We start from the raw sequence: 24,597 nt of genomic DNA, 5'->3' as shown, positions 1-24,597 counted from the left end.
ATAGTTTGCTTTCATTTGTAATCCTGGGCTACAATTCTTGAGTTCTTTTCTTGTGTTTTCCCTAGACTTCCAGATGACCTTTGGCAAAATGCAACCTTTCAACGTGTCCTTCACCCCTAAAACAAAGATCATGACCAACTGCTGAAAGAACTAGCCCTTACTGTTACTTCATGGACAACTTCCTACATATACAAAGATGCCCCTGAGGGGGAAATTCATTCTTGCTGGTTTCTATCAGTGCCTCAGTACATTTTGCTAGGAGAAAAATAGCCACTATTCCACTATGTCTGTTCTTTTGCACCAAAGCAAGAGAATCGAGTGGCTTATGAAACTGGCCACATCACTGAGCACATTCACAAGAGCTTAAGGTTGTTTTATTTGCACTTTCATTGCAAGGAGAAAGAATTTTATTTGCCAAATGCTCTTCCCAATGCAGTGAGTTAGAGGATTTCTCAATCAACACATGGAGCTTATATATAAAAGACAAGAGGTTAAGCAACATAGCAGTGCCCAATGGGCCATCTGGTGAACATTAGGATTGTCAATAAATCACAACAGCATCAGTTCATCAAGAAAATTCCATTTCAAACCACTGATGAAAAAAAAAAGGATGGGAAAAAACTCACAAAAATTGGTATTTTCATCTTTTATAAAAACAGGAGCATTAAACAACTTTAATCTAATTTCACTTCTTTTATTGGTTCTCTTCTGATGACCACATGGCTTCACACACTGAATGTTCAGCCTTTTGTCTTGCACAGAAAAGCACAAAGAAATGACTTGGTGCATCATCACAGGAGAAGCTCATCTTTCAGTTTAGTCTTTCTCCTCACCATGGGTGATAACGTAACAGAGGTTCTTATAGTCAAGATTACCAGAGACATCTGGAGGGAAAGCAGCAAACATCTGGTTGATCTGCCAAGCAAACAGGAGATAAGTATTACAAACATGGGACTGCAGGACAGCAACAAGTACTGCTTTTCCTTTTCAGTCCAGTTCAGCTCTCTTCTGGCCTGATTTGTCAGCTACTATGGGAAAAATTCCTGCAGTTTCAGTAAAATTGAAATAGGAGCTAGGACAAAACTGGTTAATGCCATCGTGTTCAAATCAAAGTTCTGTATCAAATAGCTCTCCCTAAAGTACAGATAAGCCCTGACTGAGTAACGTATTCCAGTCTGCACCCCAATCTGCCATGAACAAACTCCACTCGAACTCTTCTTCTGAAAAGAATGTCCCTCTATATTCCTCCCAGCCATCAGAATCCATGTTCTATCTCACACAAACCATGAAGTCAGTACCTCCTTTCAGAATTCATTTCAGATTTCAAACAAAATAACGCTCGCAGAAATGGAAAACAGATTACAGTCCCAACCTAAACACATTCATACTCTGGTAAATTCATTGCCCAGCTCACCATAGGAAAGAACAGCAAAAGACAGGCCATGCTTAAACTTGCATAGAAGTCCAAAGAATCTGTTTGACTTTGGTTTAGCCATGGAACTATTCAGAAGAGAGCTTTGAATTGTTCCTAGTTGCTAAAGCTGGCATCAGCCTTCTCTCAGACTGGATTTGAGCTGAATTCATGCATTTAAAGAGGAGCAAATGCTTATTGCTAGACAAACATCACTATTTTGGGTAAGGCAAAAGGTCCTTACCTCTTCTTGACTGAACCGGTCTGCTTGTGTCATAAGCATTTCTTTGATGCTGTGCAAATAAAATGAAATAACCTGATTAAAGGGTGATAATGACACATGACGATTCAGATGGCAAGATCCCTCCTGAAGTCGCATGAAAGAAAATCTGTGTGACCGCATAAATTAGAGCTGTTAATCCTTATATGATATTGTAAGAGATTTTCTGCAAGCACCCATCAGTGTCAGCACCTCGCTCTGCCAACTTATTTTGCTTTTGTGGCATTTTATAGAGGTTTAAAATTGTTTAAGGTTATTACTCTGATTGTAATACAGCAATTTTGTGTGCCTATCTTAACATAAAGTGGTACGTTTTCTCACTTGCTCTTTAAAGTTGGGATCACTTAACAAAACCAAAAGAGAGAATATTTTCTGTAAAATCTGAGGATGAAAGGAACAGAGCATGAAATAAGAAAGAGGACTTGAAAGAGAACTCCAACAGCTATTCCAAATCATCATTTGAGAATCCCTTTATTTGCATGCAGCCATTCCCAGAGGAGACTGTGAAACTGTGTGAGATCTGTTGTATTTCACAGTGCAAGATCTTGATCTGGAGTTACAGAACTGTAACAAGGAGCTTATCCACACACAATCTGCATTCTATGCAATTACATCAAAGAGAATATTTTGGGGACAGATCCTCAGCTGATTTACCCTCTGTTTTCAAACCCGTTGTAGGAACTCAGTTAAGCATGTCATTTTTTTACCTAAATGTATAGGTGAATAGGAACATCAATCCAACCCCTTTAGACAGAATGACTGTATCGCTTATTTGGAAGGACAGAAAGAGATAACTGGAAAAGGAAGATTCTGGGTAATGTATAAGGACCTTGCCCACAAGGCCAAGCATGGAAATACTCTGGCAAGTTCTGGGAAATACTCCAAAGTCACAAGAGACCTTAAGCTACCCTGTATGTTTTCTTTGCACTATTTTCCCATGCTCCTTACTTAGCAAAGTCTTTCTTCATCTCTTCCTCTCGTATTGCCATTTCTGTCTTGTTGGGCTGGTATTTGTTATGTGACTGCATTTCTTGACATGGAATTCCTAAATGATCCCTGGTTGGAGGAACAGAGAGGTCATTCTCATCGATGTAAATTGATCATTGGATGTATGTGCACTGGGGCAAACAGAATCAGCAAATGTAAATAGGAAGTGTGATCCAGGAAGGAGCTTGGTGAATAGAAGGAAGCACTTACAGCAGTTTTGTTAGAAGTCACAATAAACTTCATCAGAAACAGCACTGAATTAAAAAGAGATCTGGGCGTGATGTATTTTCTACTTACATGCTTGAAGTATTTAGGGGAAAAGATCAAATATCTAATTATAATCTTCTGATGCATAGCCCAGTAGGCTCTGGCACACTCACAAGGAAGAAGGACTGAGTTAAGGATCTATGCACATTTTCCATTATTTATTTTATAGGGAAATGAATGCTCATCATTTCCAAAGCTAGAGATTATGAACTTTTTTCTTTCTTTGTGTATATGGATTTCTTTCTTAAAGACTACTTGCTTCTAAAAAAAATAAAATAAATCACAACCACCTCAAAGTCTTCTGGGCAAGAAGGACCCATTTGCCTTGTTGTGGTTGTCTAAATGCTATCTCTTGTCCTGCCTGACAACAGTTCCATCTCCAGTTGTGAATATTTTCTTGTATTTTCCTTGTATTTTCAAAACATTTTCCCCTATAAAAGCTCTGGGACACTTCGTTATTCCCCTGGGATTTCCCTTCATACATTGTTTTCTCAGGGAAAAAGCAGGTGAGTTAGAGTGAGCAGTTTTCTACAGCTACGATGAGAAACATTCCCAGCTCAGCCAGAGCAATCTCCAAAGAACCAGAATGCATTTATGCTCTTTGGGTCCATTTTCATCTGGTACAAATCTGTAAAGTTTTATTGGCATCAGCATTAGACACAGTTGCTGTTGGCCTGACTCACTTTGTCCAATGAATGGCATTTAGAACTGAATCATCTAACCTTTCCAAAAGCAATGCCAGTTTACACCAGTCGAGAATCTGATCTAAAACACTTTTTCTTTTTGACATCATGCTAGAGGAAGGACTTTATGTGTGGTATAATGATGCAGACAAACAAACTCTGTCATTGAATTTGGAAGTAAGTTATAAACTCCCGAAGCTTCTGGAAAGGTTAGAAGGCTCCATCCCAGCTACCATCAAATGGACTAAGTGAGTCATTTCCAGACTAGAGGTGAAAACACGCAGAGGGAAGAGCCATAAAAATCCCCAGAAGGATGTTAACTCCATGAACATAAAAAGAAGTTCTGATTAAAAGGTCACTGTGGCTGGTTTAGGAGAGGAACATTCCAGGATTTTTTTTCATACGGAGAAATATTATTTATTAGCATTAAACGTCATATTGAAAGTGCTGCATGAGCCAACGTAAAAATTATTTCAAAACCTTCAAATGTCTAAATTTTGGAAGCAAATGAATAGAAGTTAAACCTCAAAGACATTCATGGAATTGATTTAATGGTTTGCTCTGTAATGATCAACAATACCCTCGGGTCTAATAAGTAAACATTATGCTCTGTTGTGGTGATGAACTGAAACAATTGTCTAATGTTAGCAGTGTAATGGGGGTGGGAACAAGGTTGACCTTTTCCATTAAGTTAAAATAAAAAAAAAAAAAAGGATTTTTCTCTCATCTTCATTTTGGAGTGTGATACTGCATTCCTGATTTGCCCCAAACTCCAACTGGCTCCCAGCATCTGAGGAATGTAGAACTGGATGCAGGGTGGCAAGCTGCAGATTTTGTATGCAGCACATTGTTACAGATAGTGGTGGGAAATACAGCATTTCATGGGTTTTGTATCATCAGAACGTTGTATTTCATGGTTGTGATTTCACTACCGTGTGATCTGGCCTATTGGACAGCAGGCTACATTTTATTCTGATAATGTTTGAGTCACTTCTTGTGTGCTACCAAGAGTGTTCTTCCCATGCTACTTGATAACATTAACCTCAAAGCAATCAGAACAACTGTTAACCCTCTGTTCCTTCCTGTTGTTTACTACATCCTCTTGTTGCATCTTGATTTAATTCATTTGGATGTCCTTTAGTGAAAATATCGTCTCTTGGCTTTGTTTTTTCCCACTGCTTACCATAAGAAGGACTCCATAATATCCATAATAGGACTCTCATACCCACTGGGAATTAAGTGCCAGTGTCATAAAAAGAGCATTTTGGTAGTGGAAGGAAATACTGTACATGATTTTCCTACCCTAGGAAACTAGGATTTGGTTCCCTAATAAGTTTCTTGCACATATCTATTAGAAAGCTTACCTGAACTGGCTACTGCAGTAACAGTATAGTGCCCAGATTCACCATGGAATTTAGTCATACGCATAAATCAAGGCACATAAAACATTTCACCAGAGCCACGGGTCAGAATTCCTCATACATTGCCCTGATTTGATATCATTTATCTCGTTTACCTGAATCCTGCTTACACCATTTGGATGGTATAAGGAGGATTTGCATTTGTGCAATTAGCACTTGAAGTCCTTTCACTCTGCTCTCTTGGTGTAACAGGTTATGAATACAAATTAGGTCCTTCCTCCTTATTTAAATAATAGCTACATCGATAATAGTTGCCCTATTATTAATAGCATTATTTGCTTTGGCTCTCAACATATCTAGTGGAAATTTACAGCAAATTCTTGTCTAGAAGCAGAAGGCTCAAACAGTAAGCAAATAACAAGTAAAATGTTTTTACTAAAACCATGTCCCAGAGTTAATTAAATTGATCACTTCTTTAAAAAGGGGGACTAGCTTTCCCATTTCAGTTAAGCTCTGACAGTCAGGCACCAGACATTCATTTTATTTTTACATATGGAGTTAATCTACAAAGAGTCATGTGTTGATTTATATCCAGACCTTCAAAAAAAGACTATCTAATGGCCTACATGTGATTATATTTCCGTTGCCTCTTGCAATGTCTGAAGACAATAACATCTCTTTTTGGTATACAAACACATTTGTACAATAGTCTGGTCTTACAACTCTGGCTTACAAAGCCTGCCTGTCTCTTAAAATACTGTGAAAACGTACAGCTTTTAAGGAGTTCTTTAAACTTGTGCTATTTATTATTAATAATAATAATATTTTAAAAGAACTTGAAATAAACTTACTAGTCTGCCTTTATGTGGCCTTTTCCTTCTGGGTCGAAAATCTTAAAAGCATTCAGAATGGTTTCTTCTGGGTCCGTGCCTAAAATTAATGGAATATAATTTAGGAGCCTGGGTGTATCTGTATCTGCTGAATACTTGCTATGTAACGATTGCATTCACTGGAGAACACAGCGAAATGGAGAATTCTGCAGTCGTAGGTTTGAAGACAAAGGTTCCTTAAGTCGGCTGCATTTGTCATGTCAGATAAACAATAGAGGTGAATAGTTCAGTGCTCAGAAGCTTTAAAATAATAACTCATATATATTCTGTGTCTGCAGGAGAGAAAACTTCCAGGAACTGGTCTCCAATATCAGTACCCAGAGGATTAGTGGCTTTCAGAAATGAAAATATAACAAACTGTTTCCCTCGCTGGTTTCCTTTAATCTTGTACTGTATGTTCCTTGCAAAAACACTTTTTGATGTTACTTGTTCTTCACTATACAGAGAAGAGCTTACTTCCCTCACTAAATGGAGCTCATCATAAAATCTGGATATCAATGGAACGCAATGGAAGCAGGATGATCAGTGTAAAATGGTGACTGGCTCTTATGTTCTGTAGCACGCTTCCACTTCAGTATTTCTTCACAGCAACACAATAAGTGTTATTTATGTAAACAGGATGGTTAATATGGGATGGTTTATAGGATGGTTTAAAGCACTGGACTGTGGCTCCAAGATTTTGCCTCTGCTCATAGCTGGGCCACAAACTTTTGGCATGACTTTAATTTCTCTGCTTCTTTGCTCCCAGCAATAAAATGATAGCAAGAGTCTTCATTTTCTTTCATTCTTTATCTGTCCCATCTATTTAGATTGAAAAAAAAAGGTGCATCAGAGAATAGCTTTCACAGTGCCTTAATCTTGACTGGGATGTTCTGACTATTCTATAACACTGTAGATTCTGAGTATTCTCATTTACAGACAGCTTCTACCCACACCAAACGATATCCTACATGCTCTGTTTTTGACTGTTCCTCAGTTTTTCAAAACATTATAGTAGTATAATATAAATCATTATTCATAACTTCAGGAAACCAAATTTACAGGCTGGTACATTGACACATGAAGTTACTTGGGATGCTGAAATGTTGAAAGTGTGATTTAAAAAAAAGAAAAAAAAAAGAATCCATTACTATTTAAATTTATGTTAGAAAGTTTGACAGAGAAAGAACCAGAGCAGAACCCAGGCATGATTCTCTGATTTAACAGCTCAACTGTAAATACTTCTGACATCTCCTGAGTTTTCTTTGTAATCATAAGGATCAGTGGTAGAATCTTAGTGGATGTGATGGTCACTGAGCAGAAGACTATATGGCCTCCTTCTGGTCATTCACTGTGCACATAGATTTTTCTGCCAGCGTGGATGCAGTGTATTCATTCCACAATGAACAGATAATCAATATAACGAGCATTGGTATTTAATGAGTGCTTTGATTGTTCTGTGAACAGAAACTTTTTCCATCTCTGAGGAAAAGTCTGCATTTAAAGTAGTCACCACTGTGTGGGGGATTATTTTTTTTTTCCTCCTTACTGTGTTTTACATTTTCTGCTCTGTCATATCCTTGGACTTTGGCTTTGAAGAGAAGCAATGCAGCAGGCATTCTTTATTGATTAGCTGGTAAATAAAGTGGTTTCTTTGATGTGCGGCATCTCTGTTTTCTGTACAAATTGTATTATTCTGACTCCCTGTAGAAACAGCTCCATGTGGTTGGCATTAACATAAACTGAGTTTTGTTAGCTGTTCATCTGGCATCATAATCTCTATATACAAAGCTAAAGCTCGTCCGAAAAATCCCAGCTTCCCCTTTATGACAGAAATCAATTATAGCACAACAAATTTTACTTAGAAAGCACCTTTCACCAAATTCTCTGAGTGGTACTTAGCTAATAAAGAGTGTTGCACAATTGCCATATCCACTTCCTCTAGCCTTTTTTCCCTTTCTAATTGCACTACAAAGTCTCTTCATCCCAATTAGTTTTGATTGGGAATGTGCAGTCTTTTGGCTCTGCTTCCTTTGCATGACAAACCCAACCAGAAGGGCATGACAAGCACAGCTGTGATTTTCCCTTCACCAAATGGAAAGAACAAAAACCTTCCTTCTCTTCTTGTAGCCAACAGGAAACCTGCAAACAAGAGGGGCATGCTTTACCCTTCACCTTCCTGTGCTGGCGCTGGTTTTAGGCCACACAATTGGCAGGGCCAGAATCTGCCAGCCTCAGCAGTCATAAGAGATGAGAGGGAAGAGGGGGGAAGGAGGAACAGCTCGCCTCCATGCTCCGTGAGATCATAAGCAACACAAATATACAGTAATGTACCATCAGAAACAGCTGTGTATCCAGAAGGAAGAGCACAGAGCAGGGCACTGCCGACTTTGTAGGATGGTATCCAGAATGTAGAGGTGTGGGTAGCACTGTGGTGAAGACAGAGTGACATCTGGGTAATACAGTCCTCAGTGTCAGTCTACAGCCTCCTCTGTCACCCTTATAGTTCGCAGAAATACTGTATTTCTTAGCAATAGTGTGTTTCTTTGAGGACTGGTTACATCAGTACTTCCTACTACATTTCTTTATTTCTATTCCAAGGGTAGAAAGTCCTTCTTTGGAACTGTATTCAGCTGTACAAAGCCAGAGGCAAGCTATACAATACAATAAAACTTTCTTAAGAAGATGTGATCAGATTTTTCAATTTTTGAAGTATTTCTTATTTCTCTTATCTGCATAATTTTTACCCCAAGAAAGAGAAAAAGAGGAAGAGGGGACTGAATAGCATTAGTTGTTTTAACAGACTTCTTGAATGTGCTTGGGCAAGCCAACTACCTCTCTCTGAAAGCCAAGGCTTTGACCTATATCTAATGCTCACAGGAAGATGACCAGAGGCTTCTCTTGGTTTCACACTATTTTATAGTTTCCAGACACATTCAGTATCAAAGATCTGACTAAATTACTACCTTCCACACAGATTTCAGTACCCATCTTTTCTAAACTCACTACAGTCATTCTTATATATTCTGTGGCAATGGGCCAAATTCCTCTTGCTATCATTCTAAATCCACTGAGATTAAATTAGTCCCATTTATTTATTCATTAGGACTTACTCTGCAATATCTTCATTCAACTTAAACCAGTGTCTTAACTGCCACTGACCTCAAGTAAAAGCAAGCCTGGGCTACTAAGTTACTGATGTAAGAGAAAATGGGGGATACGTGACGCTTCTTCATGCCCTGCGACTACAAAGATGGTGCAGAGGTCATGTGTGCATAATGAGCCAAAGGAGTGCAGAAAGGTTTTTCAGAGAAATGCTGATGATAGTTGTAAACCATCAACACTGGCAGGAATACCAGCATAGTGTGAGCAACAGAAGAAACAGACCTCAGCCTAGAACTCGCAGATGGTGAATAACTCTTCTGCAGCGTGCTCCAGGCAGCCATGATCTCATTGCTTTCTAGACCTCAGCATGGTACTTCCATGTTAGCTTATGCAAGCTGAAATCACACCTTTGATTTGTCCTCTGGACCATCCCTCTGCCTTTTCATACTTCATCTCTGTCTGCAAAACTGGAGATCGCTCCTTGCCTTTAAGCATTGTTCCCTGGATATATTATTATAATTTGCAAGGTACTGAGATATTTCAGTGCTGAGCATCTTTGACAGATACCTGTCCAACCCCCCAAAGGTACTTACCTTTCAGTTTTTCCCCAAACATTGTAAGAAAGACAGTGAAGTTAATGGGACCTGGCGCCTCCTTCACCATGTCTTCTAGCTCTTCATTCTTGACATTCAGACGACCTGCAGCAGAGATCATTTTTCATAATAAATCCCAAATTGTGTTCTAAAAAACAATTCCCATTCATCTCCTCCCACTGGGGAGCTCAGGGCTCTGTGTAACTTCACTAATAACATGGTGGAACACAAATCCAGAATACTCCAATGCATCCTGAGGTGGAATATTGAGCAAAAGATAAAAAAAGGAGTAAGAGGGATAAATGATACAGACCAGGCCAGCAGCAGACCAAAGAAGGGGCTACTTTCAATTAAATTCTTTTTCGTTTTATTTGTTGTTGTTGTTGTGTGTTCTTTCTTTTAACCTCAGGTGAAAAACAGACTGTGTTGATATTAATATAGCAGAGTTTAAATGTGACTGAAGTGGATCCAAAGTCTCAGGCTTTGCCCTCCTGTAAATTGAGATGTTGAGATGAGTACAGAGCAGATGGATGAGTTGAGCAGTCCTATTCCTTCCCCATCATTGCACTGGACTATTGAGAATTTAGAATCCAGCATCCCTACCCAAATTGAGTGGTAGTTTGCTGTGACTGTACGTTATAAGCATTGCAGGGCTTCACTGAACATGAAGGATAGCAGAATGTGGCCTTAAGAAATAAATATTTCAGAGCAACAGTAGCTAGAGGCCAAAGTTTGCAAACTTCTTTGTCACAACAAAGAGTTCAGGAGCTTCTGCTCTTTGCACCAACTCTACAGCAGTCTGATTCCACCCTGGGGAGCACTAGAGATTCTTATCAAACTCTTTTTAATAAGATCCAGATGGCAAAAGCCCAAATGCCTACATCACTGTTCAAGCCTCAAATGTTGCAACATGGATACAGCTTCATGTTAGGGCTCATGAGCATTCGGATTTTTCCTTTTCTTGAGAAGCTTTTCTTTAAGATGCTTGATGTTATCAGGATTGCAATGCACATGAAATGGACAGTACCTAATCTCATGACATGCACATTCCATCCCACATCCACGCACAACAGCACAGAACCTCACATGAAGTCTTCCTGCTTTGGTGTGGGCAGAGGGGCAGCTAGTCCATGACAAGAACGTTAATTGGTAGATACTGCATGACTCGTAGATAAAAAAAGGTGCAGCTTGTGAAGCCTGGCTTCAGAAGCAAATCAGAAATGCCTGGCATGGACCCCGACTTGGGTGGGCTTTTTATGAAATAGTTGCAAGGGAAGGATCAGCGCCTTTGGAGGGCTGCCAGCTGCACAGCTCTGTAGCACCCGCCAGTGAGTCCCAGAGAGACTTCATTTAGTGTCTGAAAGAGGCTGCTCGGGAGATTTTCCAGCTGGAGCTACGATGTCAAGATAGCAAACTGAACAGGTTTCCTTTTGCCCAACTAATTCGAACACAAACCACCGTTTCTTTAAGGTTTAATTATTACTACCAGCTTACCTAGTGCAGCAAATGTGTCTCTCAAGTCTGCTTTGTCAATAAAGCCATCCCTGTTCTGATCCATGATGGTAAAAGCCTGTTGGAAGAAAATAGGCAACTTACTGTCATATTGCACAGAACAGTGCTACAGTCACACACTAATACAGAGGAGCGTTATGCTGTAAAGAATATTTAACTTCCTTTGATTCATCCACACCAGGCCACATCATTGCACTTTCCTCACTCTCAACACATTACTGTACCTTGGCAAGGGGCTCAATTAAACCCACCCAAACTTGTTACAAAGTTAATGCTCAGAGCAGCATAGGGGTGGGCAAAGCCAATGCTGACAGCTGCTGCCATTCAGGCCTTAATCCATTAAATTTGGGGTCAGGAGCTACTCCTGTGTGTTTTGTTTGCTTCCTGTATCTCCTTCCTTTGCTCAGCTATCATATTCTGTAAAACATTTAATTACTGTAAGTAGTTCTCCGCTGTGGAGAAAAAGTCTTTTTCCTCTTGGCTTCAGGGCGATTCTTCACACACAGACAGCTGAATTTCCAAACGCACTGAGAAACGTAGGATTCACAGTATGGTTTATTCACAGTTTATTTCCCTTTTCAATAAATTGCATCCGTCAGCCTATATTCTGTGCTCTGACTGACCTTGATGCTTGACCTTAAATACTTCTTGTCAGGCAAAATTTAGCTGCTGATAACAATCAAACATTCCTTATCCAGCCAGCTAACTGCTTATCTGTCCGTCTATTTACCTATCTGTATGTCTGTCATTTGCTGCTATCACACTTTTAATGTTTCATTGATTTTGAAAGATTTTAATGACCTAAAATTCCCCTGGATACACTATGGGGAGTATCAGCAGAACCAGGCACATCTCTGAAGCTGGTTATCTGTCAGATGTGCACATCAATATGAGCGCGTATCTTGATGATGGAATTATTTTTATTCCAAGATCATTATGAAAAACAACCCTCTCCTTGGAATACAAACAGTCCACTCAAGCATCTTTCAGAGTCCACTGCTCTACAGGATGCATTTCTTTCCACGGCTGCATTATAATCAACATATCTTCAACCAGTTTGATCTCCAGCTTCTTACAGAGCTCCACTGCTCACATTCCAGTTTGCCATGTGGTAACTTGCAGCATGCATGTTCCCAACCCTTCACTTACCTGCCAAGCCGCCACCTAATAAAAAATCAAGCTCAACTCTTTATTGCTGATAAAGCATCCCCACAGTTTGGAAGAAAGAATGAAATGCAAAGACCAAAGCACAGCCCAGCAAAATCACAGAAAAGAGGAAGAGTGTCAGGCACTCTTTGATCACTACATTCCAGAGGAGTGAAATTAATGTGAAGTAGTGACGCTGATACATTTTCTAGTGAGCTGGTTGAAATCTCTATGTAACACTGTTCTGATAAAAAATGACTTATCAGCCAAAATGCATCATTTGTTCCAAGTAGGCAGTCTTTAAACACCACGTGGCCTTGGTTTTTAACTGCACCTCTCCACTGCCTTGTGACTTTGCCATTATTCCACCACCATCCTCCCAGAAATGTTCTAAGCGCCATCTTATTTAGAGTAGCTCAAAAATAACATTCTGACCAATTGCCCTTTCTGGTGGCAGGTCTTCGAGCAGTCGTCCCCAGACAGAATGAAACTGGAGGTTCATAGGATGCTGACAGAGGTGGGAGAAGAGTGCTAAAAATATTCCCATTAAATCTGGGGAAACTTCACCTGGCCTGTAGTTACAATCCTTTGTAATCCTCTCAGTCCTTTTGATCTCATTCACCACTGAGCTTTACTGATGAGAATCCTCATGAAAAGTAAAGTTGAAATCCACATACACCAAATGAAACAGCAGCTATTTATCACATTGGAAACAGTTTTGGAGATGTGAGTTAGCAAAAAATTAGGAAAAAAATAATTTAAAGTGACCAATTTGTGGAAAATGTGATGGCGTGACAGATATTTAAAATGCCTATTTAAAAAAATTAAAATAAAAAGTCCAAACTCATAAAATTATTTGTTTTTATTTATGCACCAGCTCTTAAGCCAGCTAATTAGGTTTGCCTCATCACAGCTAACTGATCAAAGAATCCATAAAGCATGGAATACCAATTCTCTGGGACCTAAAAGATGCTCAATTTGTTAACCTCAACATGTTGCTTTATTTTATGGGCATTTATGGAGAAAGTTGGCTGAGGATTTTCTGGTATTTTGGTTTCTAGTTTGTGGGCAGTATTAGATGGGCACAGAAGAATATTTCTGTTACCACTGTGGAACAGTCCAGGAATTAATGACCTGATTCAATACAACACCTCCATTCAGGATAATACTTGAGCATGCAAAATTATTCTTATTTAAAACAGCACTTAAACTTAACTTTAAATGTATGCCCAGGTATTTTCCTGAATCGGGGCTAAAGTGGATGAGATAATTTTCCTTTATTAATTTTTTCAGTGCTCAGAGTTTTTTTTTAAGTAAGTCTGGAACTTGAAACAGGAGATGCAAGGAGAGACAGAATGAATGAAAGAAGGAATGAAGGAAAGAACAAACAAACACACAAGGAAAACGATATACCAGCCAAAACCACAGAGATGATTCAGAAAACAACTGTGTGTTCTATTAAAGCAGATGGAGAATTGAATAAGGATTACAAACAAAACCTATGTTATTTATTAGTAATGACAGGAGACTATAGAAAACAGAAGAATAGTGACCAACTTCTTTGAACTCCTGGATCTGGGTTTGTTCAAACATAGAGAATACATTGGAGCCACCTTCTATCTTCTTCTTTGCCTTTTTTGGAGCCTGTAATACAAATAAGAAGATCAAAAATATATTGCCTTGTCTGTTTACCATGAAAACAAATTCCTTCTTTTACAGAAGATAAAATATATACAGGCACGTAATACAAGATGATTGTGTTTGGTGCTTTTTAATTCAACCCACAACAGATATTCACATAAACAGACAAAAGCGGGATAAAATATGCTTGCTTTAGTTACAGCTGAATCTTTCACTGAGGGTTCCTGCCGTTCCCCTGCTCTAGCTCAGAACCTGACAGCTTGTATAAAGAGGGACGTCTTGTCTCCGTGCTGCGTTAAAGAGGTGAGGGAGCCAAAGTGTGACTCTGGGTATCACAGCTGTGTGTTCATCGGGCAGAACTTCCCTCCTGCACTGGCTTTGCAGAGCTCTGAGCTATGGGAGGAGCAATTAATAGTCACACTCAGAGTACAAAGTTAAATTCCCAACCTGTTATTCTCAAGAAATACAGGCAGTGCAGGTGAGTCCCCGTACAAAGTCCTTCCCAGGTCCCATGTAAGAACAGACTCAAATATTAGGCCCTGCACGAAGACTGAGCTCGTGAAATACAAAGGGAAATTATATCATTTCCTATTGACGTAGAAAAGTTTACAAGTCTGCTCTGTCTGGACCAGCACCAAACAAATTCTTCCTATGTAGGAATGCCTTTTATACTTGGAGAAGAGTCTGTATTCTTGCACTGACCTATGATATCACACTGTGTTGCCTTACCAGCCCATACATTTATAATACTCAAGATAGTTATCATCAATAAAAGGTAGGGCCTGCTTTTATCACTGTTCTGTAGTCAGAAGACTGAGACACAGAAAGACTTGGGAGAGAGCTGTGATGTTAATTAAGAATCCAGCACTCACTGGAAATCAGTCAGAACCAGACATCCTCACGTGTGTCTGAACAAGGGCCCAACCAGCTCACCTGCCTAAGACAATACAGTTTTTGTTTCCCAGTGAAGAACAAAACCTGTGATTCCTATGGATTACAGACACGTTCCAACCACAGCATTATCTTTACTTGGGGCAGGATAACGAACCACACCACCACCTTTTGACTCCCCCTGCAGATGGATTATTCTTTTCTTTGTCATTTCTACTTTTATATTTCATCATCACAGTCCCACCTGGTTCTCACGTCATGGAAAATTAGTCTTAGTTTGGGCTATTCTGCATGAAACAGAAGGGAACTTCTACTGTCTCCTTTCATCAGAATAAAAAAGCCTGTGGAAGTTCCAATTCAATACTGATTTCAAATATCCTGAGGAGCAGAGCAGCTCAAGGAAATATTCCCACCTCACTCTGAAGTGTACGTTGTCTGATCAATTTAATTTGCCAGGCAGATATCTGCACTCAGCCATTCTGCTTCAGATTCCAGGTTGAAAATTTGGGCTATGGTAGACATTCACCCACATGTCCACACTCCAGACCTGTCAGTCTCTAACCAGCTAATGCAAAGCAGTCAAATCTGGAAATAGGAATGGAAATGGAAGAAAAAAAATATGTTTGTCGTGAGGAGAAAAATATGGACAGAATGTCACCACAGGCATGGAAAAAAGAAAAAGTGAATAAGTGGATTATTTAATAAACGTAGAAATATTGATTTTGGAATAAATAGATTCCCTCCTCCTCCTCCATATGAAATAAGTGTTATTTTGAGCAGTAATGGGCAATCATCCACATAACATGAGGTGCCTGCTGGAGGTTTTCAGCACTTCCAGATTGACTGGAAATACTAAGGACAACCCTAAGTTTTTACAAGGCATTTGTTCCCCGAGGTAAAAAGAAAGCAGATGCTACCCAGCAGAATGCATTGCAAACTGCCTGGGGGAGCTGACCACACAGCCTCAGCCTTTGGGATGGGGCAGTGAAACCTGGGCTCCCGTACTCACGTAACTGGTTGTTACAAAAGCAAAACATGCTTTACCACTCTCATGCTCTGCTGTGCTGTGACCAAATACAGAGCATCCATTTTCAGCATGATAAATATACCCCACACTAGCAAGCAACCTGCATCTCTTTAAACTGGAACCACAGTGAGGAACAGGAGGCTCCAGCTCCAGGTTTTGTTCACTTTAAATGCCAAGCATTGGCAATGCCTCCATCATTCCTCATCTAGCTGGTCTTATGTGATGTAAGCATCTAAGCAAGGATTGTAGCTGGAGGAAAGAGTTAGACAAACCCAAAAGCTGTAGCTCATTATCTGTCAAAACCAGATCAACAGAAACAAAAACATCCTCAAAATTTCTTGTGTTAGTGAAGTTCTATTCAAGGCAAAAAAAAGACTGAAGACTATTTATCCAGAGAAACTAATCTCAGCACAATACTTGTTCAGTGCTTCTCTCTGGTTCATCATTTCCAGGGCTGATAAAGGAAATCAGTGCCCATGTGGCTCCATCTATCTTTTGAAGCTCTGGCTGTAGATCTATTTGTGATCTATTCGCTTGTGGAATGGGGCTGAGACCACCAATACAATTCACAGGGCTAAGAAACAGCTGTCAGATGGAATGGCTTCAAGCTAAGTATTCTGCTATCTTGGATGATCTCCTCTCTTTTTGGATATGCAGTACTGGAAATGTAATTCATCTGCTCTAAAAATCTTGAAAATTCATGATCACAGAAAGAAAGTGCAACTTGATGGGTGGGAGGTGGCATGAAGAGGAAGGGTGAGAGGTATAGATGTGGACAGGAACTGAGAACAGCACACTGTCACTGCTGTTCTGGTGGATCAAATAAAAGGCAGCTCTAGGAGAAAAGAAATAGGTCTCTGCTGCTGCCTGACAACCCCAAACACCCCACAATTTTTTGATTAATAGAATCAGACTCTTAAAGAATTATGCAGCAAAAAGCAACACGGAACTGAGCGAACATGGTTTCTGAATGTCACAGTTTCATAAATTTAGTAGGTGACCTACAGAGGAGCAAGTGGGTGACTGATACATGACTGCTGTCTGCCTTGGTTTCTCCATTTGTAAAATGCAGAGTGCACCGAGCAGCACTCTGCAATGATTGCTGCTCTATCTTTGCAATGTGTGCTTTGAGACTGACATACAAAACATGCCAGATGAGGAACTGAAGAGCTGGGGGTCCCCTGGGCTCAGATTCCAAGGCACAGCAGTGGGAAGAATGTTGCAACAACTGAACAAGCCTATTAATATTCCTGCTTGAGTGTATTAATCATCCCATTGTGAAGAAAACAACACTTCACTTTAGAAGAGAAACCGCAGGCTTGTTGCATATCACTCATTTGTCTTACTAATGTTAGCACTCACTCAATTAGCCTGGATTTTAAAGGGTCTTTCTTTTTTTTTTTCTTGTAAGGTTCAGATTGTTTTAGAAGCTTTGCATGAACAATTGAGCCATACCAAAATGTGGCCCCAAGAAAACTCCATTGCACCAGGCACTTGCTTTGAGCTGCATTTCCTTCTCTGCATTTCTCCTGTTTGGCAGCATCAGGGGACAGAAAGGACAGGGATAGGGCAGTGACATGGACAGCAGAAGCCACGAGTGCATGCTGCCTTTGCCTCTGTGGATGGAAGAGGAGGGCTTCATTCTGCACACAATGTTGGGAGCAAGGGTGAGGTTTAAGTGCAGCAGAGACAAAATATCTGATTTCAGAGTAACCTGCAAAGAGAAGCAGTCAGGAAGTCAGGTTATGTTCCACATATCCCAGAAAAGCATGGCAGCACAGCCTAATGGCTGCAAAATAAAGAAGGTACAGCTGCTCCTCACACGGTGCTCAGGTGCACACAGCTGCTCTTCTACCTGTGGGCAGTAGCCACCCCTGCCCTGTGTGTTTGTGCCAAGCAGGAGCATCTCCTCGAGCAGTCAGATAAGAAGGGCAGCACTCTGCCAGAATCCACATCTTTGGTTTGATTTGGCTTGGAGTGGTCAGCTCCTTCTTTGGTCCACCACCTCCTCAACCACTCAGAAAATACTCTAGATAGGTGCAGGTGACACAGTTTGATATTCCTGACAGTCTAAGTTACAACACAAGCAGAAACACTTCCCTCTTGGCAACATATTGTGTCTTGTGCCATTCTTTTTTTTACCAAGGAGGACACCAACCATTTCCACCTATGGCTGAGTAGGTCTCCCGGGAGGGAGCTCTTGGAGAAGCACAACAGATATGCTATTAGGAGCCTGATCCTGTTGTCTTGTACCTCTGTACAACCATTATGTGCTCATTCTGCCCAGGGCAAACTAGTCATAAGATACTAACAGATTTAAACTGCATTGTTTCTCATTTTACACTTCCTTCCTTTGCAACTGCATCTGTGACTACAGAACAGACAGCAACATCCATCATCTTGCTCCGACTCCGTCCCCTACTGTGATCTGCAGTACGATGCTAACTCTGTGCTACCATTACTTCTCCATCCATCATGCTCTCTCTGTAGTTTTCATCTACTCTGGGACCTCAGTACTGACATTTCCCATCTCTGAGTTGCTTTCATCATCAAATCCAGCTTCTGAACCAAAAGTTACATCTTAGGCCCATCCAAAGGGTTTGGGGATTGTTGTTGCTGTTGCAATAATTTACATTGTGTCTGCACCCCAGCTAAGGAAAAGCCATCATATTTCAGTACAGATTAGGTTCCTTTTGTAGCAGGTGAGCAGCATTCGGGCAGCCCAGTGCACGCCCCTCAGGGAGCAGTCTAGAGGAGCGAGCAGCATAACCTGCTCTGAGGGCACAATTTGCATTTCAAACAGACAACAGCCTCAGATCATTCAAATAAAAACCCACGTTATCAGAGCTGAGAAACACAAGATCTTTTCATTACCTGCTCTGCACTCACACCGATCCCTCCCTTCCCATCCTCGCTCTGTTTCAGATGCAGTCCCAGCCTCCCACACATGCACAGACACACACACCTTTGATCCCTGCTAGATACAAAAATCTGTTGGCCTGCATCCTCCCTGCTTCCCGCTCCCGTGTGCTGCAGCATTCTCCTTTGCCCCACATAAGATCACTTTCCAATCTCCGTTCTTCCCTCATGCAGATGCACACAGATCGTTGCATGTCCCAGGAGCAGGAGGGCACTTCTCCAACCACAAACCTCTCCACCCCGTGACCCAGAGCTCACCAACCGTTTCCCCATCTTTCCCAGCATCCCCACATTGCCCTGCAGCCCCTCCCCACCTACAGATACACGCAGATACTGGAGCTGCATATGCAGAAGCACACACACACACACACACACACACTCACAGCCAAACACACTCTGTGTTTTCAGTGGGTGACATCAGCACTGCTTTGCTGTTTCAGGACAGCTGGTGCATTCCAGCAGCAGAGCAGTCTGTTTGATCAGAAGGCCGTCTGGTTTGGGGTACTGGTTGCCTCCAGCATACGGTTTGTTACGAGGTGTCACCAAGATGAATGAACACAGGAACATCTTGCACACCCTTCCCTCTCTCCTCCCATATTCCCCCTTCCTTCCTTTCAGTCCATGCAGACATCGCTGACCCAACATCACCAAAATTCTCTGGAATTAGTGGAGAGCCTCAGATTGCACTCAGAACTCCGCTCCATAGCACTTGTGTGGTCTGCTGGCATTGGAAAAAATGCTCTCCCTGAACCCTGCCTCTCCTGTTCTCATCAGCCCTGTATGTCAGAGCCTGGTAGCACTGCCTGACTTGTAATTATTTTTTACTATGCTGCTTTGTCTGCACTAATCCTTTGAAAGTAGCTTTAGTGCACATCTGAAATATTATGATGCTATAAAACCTCTGTAATATTTATAAATCCCATAAGACATCATAAAGAGAGAAAAAAAACCTCCCCACAGAGTTCATCTAGCATAATTACATATACATTTCCCTCTGATTAATAAAAAATGATCACTTCCTTATGTAAAGATATTCTTCAGCTTTCTTTCATTTAAGGCTATTTTTTTCTTCCCATGTTAAATCTGTTTCATGTGTCCCTGTATAGTAAGGTACCTCAGAAGATATTTTCCCAAAACAAAAGGCGTGATGAAAAGAACCATCACAGAGAATCATCAGCTGAACTGGGAGTGAGGAAACAGAACAGTCTATTGCTATATTGTCTCATCTCCTGATTTCACCACAGAAGGCCCTGAAATATCCTCGAACATCAAGCAGGCAGTGTGTCATCCCTCTAAACAGAAAGGAACTGGTAAATATATATATATTTTATAAAGAAAGACAGAAAGAAAGGAGGAAGGAGACCCAGCACTTCTTCCCCCCTCCTGCCTCCAACAAAAGGGCTGGCTGAGACCTCGCTGAATCTGATTGAAGGGAAGCCTGGAAATACACAGCTGGAGAGGAGGACACTGTCCATTTCTGAAATAGTGGTCAAGGACGTGACCGGTGACTGGTGTGCTCAGTGCACTACCATTTCCACTGGGCTCACAGGCTGAATCTAGATCCTACATCTGTGTGTAGATGTTAGAAATGGCTTCGAATGGGGTTTTCTCCTGCTCTTAGATCACATTCTTCACCTGGTTAAATGGGATTCAGGTTTGAACTAAGTTTTGAGAAACGTTTTCATATACAACTCCCTCTCCAGTGTTCTCCAGAATCAACTATTCCTTAGCCAGAGGGAGCCACTGGGCAGCATTATTCTAAGGCAGTCTGAAAAGGACCTGCAAAATGGACAAAATAAGAGAAAATCACCAGCTTTTCCTTTTCTTCCTTTTTTTAAATTTTGGAGTCATTTCTCTGAATTTGCAAAAGATGAAGATAGAGCCCTGCCTGCCCGCTACCCCTCGGGCTGGAATTCTTTGCTCCTCAGAATCACATCAAATGCACCTTTGGTGCACAGGAGCTGTTTGAGTGCGAGCGAAAAGCCAGCAGTGAGCAAAGCAAAGATAAGACAAAGAAATCTCTGCGGTACTTCCTATTTCTTTCCCATCTCAAGAGCAACTCAATTAAAATTAGAGAGATATCCCTTACTCTTCCCATCACACCATAGCAGACCTTAGCACTAATTAACACCAGCCATGCCAATCATCAGTAAATTAGCCTTGGAAAGAGATGCACAAGCTCTTCCCTTCAGCAAGTGCATCTGTGTTCCCTACCTTACCCATTGTTAAACACACAGAAAGTCCTTGGAAGTTCACAGCTCACTCAATGGGATATATCTTCATTTTGGATGCCATATTAAGTAAGAGATGTCATGGGGTCCAGTGTGATCATTACTGCTCTGTTAGAACTGTCACGGTCAGAAAGAAATACAGAGAAATATAAAATGACAGACATGGAAAGAATAAACCTACCATGCTGCTGCTTCTCCTGTCCCTTCTCTGCCAACTAGTCAGCCAGCAAACACAATGCCAATTGCCTCTTTATATAGTGTCACCAAGGAATAAAAATATGCCTGCTCCAAGTTTAGACAATAGATGTAAGATTGGAAAAGTGCAGTAATTGGATCCCAATACCATTCCAAGCATCTGTTCCATGCACAGCTTTAGCTTTCACAGAAATAATGCGGGAGATAAGAGTAGGCAGTTGGGATACAATTGTACAGCGCTCACAATGCGCTACAGCTGAAGGGACTTTCCCACCTACTCCTAAGTAATGAGCACAAGGCATGCACTGGAAAGATCTTAAATGAAGATGGCACCCTGAAAATGTAGTAAGAAAACCACACTGCTTGAGAAACATGCGGAGGAAACTAGCAGTAAATCCTGAGCAATAAGAGGTCTGGTTGCTGCAGAGCACGGTGCAGCACTCAGAGAAATGACTGAGGTTCTGGACAGGGGCAGCCAGAGCTGAGCAGACACTGCTCTGCAGATGCAAGCAGAGAGGGGCAGATCAGGCCTGTTTTCACTATCATGTGTGTCTGAAATTCAGGAGCTGGACCTCAAGCTACTGCAACCAGATGGAGAGTGATGAAGTATGAAAGAAGGATGTGCAGCAGTGAATGTGGTGTTGAGAGCAGGAGGAATCAGAAGGCAGCACTGGAGCCACAAGGGCTGTCTCCCAGGGAAAACACGTGGACATTAATACATACACATTCCATCCAATTCATAAATCATTTGTATTTGATTTATAGATGACAATGGTCCAGAACGTTAACCAGTACAAACTGGTGTCATTCCACAGAAGTGAAATCATATTTCCTAACGGTCTAACAAGTGCCTGTGAGAATATCTACACAGGACAGCTGGTGCCTTAAAAACAGTAGCAACAAGAGGAACGTGAACTTGCATCAAAGTACATGTGTATATCAATCACTGCCCTTGGCTCAGAAAAGTTGTTAACCAACTAGCTGAACCTTGGGACAGATCCATGCTTAGCAGAACAAAGACCTTGTTCTTCCTCCAGGACCAGCTCCTTGCAGTGCTGTCACCTCTAATCTTAGATTTGACTGCATGCTCTGCAGGGCAAGGACTGTTTTAGCTGTTATGAAGTACCCTGAACACCTACAGGGATAATTAAGCAATAAATAAGCACAATACAATACCTCTGGCTTTAGTGAAATTGTCTGGGATACAAAGTGGAAGTCAGCATAGTGCTCATTCTGAGTTTGGTGGCAGAATACCATCACCTGGTGTAACACAGCACAAAAATAAACCCCTTGCATCACTTGCCTGCAAATACCCACTGTTAGCAGTGCCAGCTTTGTACATTATAGATCAGGTTTGGCAATCTGAAAAATTCAGAGCAAGGTTTTGGAAGGAAATCTTAGGGAATTTCAAAGCTCTGGTGTAAGCAGCAGATACAGACTATTATGCTCACTGATTGAGGTTCAGATCCTGCAAGGCTGTTAAGGATGTGCTTAACTTTAAGGAAGAAACAGACCCACTGAAATCAGTCTAAAAGCTCACATACTGACATCTAATAATAAGAGTTTGTGTTTTTTTCTCTAAGCCTAACAAGACAGCCAAATGAGCAGCAGCTTTGTCACTGAGTTCACTGGGCCCAGGAATCCATCCTGTGAATGTTGTGCCCTTTTTTGGAAGAACACTTGTCTTTTCATGCAGCCATTTCAGGAGTTTGTCCGAACCGCTCTGTTAACAGATGCTCTGTGCTGTTTCTTTGGGAGTTTTGTTTTCTCTTATCTGCTATATCATCAATCATTGTTATTGTCATCAATTCGTTCCTTAGTTTTCCAGCTTGATCCACAGGCATTTTCTGATAGTGCGTGTGTTTTCTACATGGATCCTTGTATTTTCACAGAATTTCTACATTAAATGAATTCTTCCAAGCTGTTTTTTAAATGACACGACATGTTAGGAGAAAACGCACACAATACCATGTATTTGTAATGTGGTGCAGTGAGAGAGCAGAGCCTCTCTGCTTAGTCTATAAAACAAATCCACAGAGGAATTAAGGGAGACGTACATCTTGGCTTTAAAGGTCTGCTTGCTTCTGCTACTGCCTCCAAATTATAGAAAGGCTCCAGACTGCAGAGGGGAGGGAGAGAAGAGGGGAATAACGTAAGGACTGAAAAAGAAAGGCTTGAATTTAATTGCCCTAAAAATTTCAATCATTCAATCTGGTAATTAGAGAGCTGGCTGATTCAGAAGGCAATTTCGTTTGGAAGGAAAAAAAAAAAAAAAAGAACCCAACGAGATAATTGATGCTAAGTGAATATTTTACCTGAAATATTAAATACCAAACTTAAGTCTGCCTCCAGGGCCTTTCTGCTACCCCTTTTTGATCTGTCTCTCTACTTCTTTGTGTTTTCTGCTCACATGACTCAACAGAACAGGACACTCCTTTAGAAAATCAGATTGTCACAGGGATGGGCTTATTTAAACTCTGTGTGCTGTGAAGGAGACAACATAATGGTTTATTAGTAGAGAAAATAATAACAGGAAGTCTCCTGAGATCCAGCCTGGCTGCAAAACTCAGTGAGGTTTTCTGGTGCAGAGTCTTTGGCCGTAAGGTTTGGTGTCCTACTGAGAGTAACAGCTTTCTATATGAATTTAATGAGTAAAGGGTAACAGCTTTCTTTATGAAGTGAACAACACTCGCCAGAATGTTTCATTCTGGAGTCTCTGATGCAAAATGCCACTTAAAGGTGGAACTCAGTGCTCACAGAGCGCTGTGGCTGGCAGTGTCACTGGGGTCTGACTGCACACATCTCAGGATGGAAGCAGGGCTGGTTTATTGCACGCTGCTCCCAAGGAATAACTGCCAAGTCTGTAATATTTAACAGCCTAATGAACAAGGACAGCATCTTATATATATCTTAAAAGAATGCAGCATGCTTGGAAATTAAGTAGATATTAACTTACAGTACATTTATAGATGGAGAAATGATAGAGAAAATACATGTGGCATTAGATTCTGATATCACGTGCTGTTCTGAATGCTTACCTGTGAGCCTTCTTCACACAAAACACTCTCACTCTGTCAGCAACACACATTTTTATCCTTAAAAAACCTTTTTTAAATGAGATTTCCCATTTATTACTGCTCAGGAAGACCACATCAAATGTATTCAAGAGCTTCTGTCGCTTGTGTCTTTGAGATTGATCATGAAAATGTTTCTGATCCTTATATCATTTCCTTCCTAATAAGATAGTGACAATTCTTGTAGTAAGATGCAAAGCCAAGTGGAATATACCTCTTCTCCCAGATCAGCAAGGACAGAAAAAGCCTCTACTGAATATGTGACATAGGAAACATATAACAAGTACCTTTGTCAGTATCCCAGCTATTGTAGACTGAGTTTTGAAACACCTTCATATCACAACATTCCTCCTCTTATTCTGCACAGAAAGAGTTTCCTTTCATGTGTTTCAATGGCACATCTCC

The 24,597-nt window shown here is 40.9% G+C and overlaps 1 protein-coding gene across 2 annotated transcripts; it reads right to left on the bottom strand.

The window, feature by feature from the left end:
- Positions 1-398: 398 nt before the first annotated feature.
- Positions 399-24,597, bottom strand: MYL10 (myosin light chain 10). Of its 2 annotated transcripts, none has more exons than XM_048966795.1 (7): positions 24,480-24,597; positions 13,772-13,858; positions 11,051-11,126; positions 9,557-9,661; positions 5,841-5,919; positions 1,656-1,704; positions 399-915 (listed from the first exon to the last, which is right to left on the bottom strand). In XM_048966795.1, the coding sequence occupies exons 2-7, from the start codon at positions 13,805-13,807 to the stop codon at positions 817-819; spliced, it is 444 nt and encodes a 147-aa protein (XP_048822752.1). In that variant the 5' UTR covers positions 13,808-13,858; positions 24,480-24,597; the 3' UTR covers positions 399-816. The 2 variants fall into 2 exon arrangements, with proteins under 2 accessions (XP_048822752.1, XP_048822751.1); XM_048966794.1 differs by lacking the exon at positions 24,480-24,597 and adding an exon at positions 21,105-21,201.

Source organism: Lagopus muta, chromosome 20, assembly GCF_023343835.1.
Source record: "Lagopus muta isolate bLagMut1 chromosome 20, bLagMut1 primary, whole genome shotgun sequence".
NCBI lineage: Eukaryota > Metazoa > Chordata > Aves > Galliformes > Phasianidae > Lagopus > Lagopus muta.
Note: the sequence above shows the minus strand (reverse complement) of the source record. Positions and strands in the feature narration are given on the sequence as shown.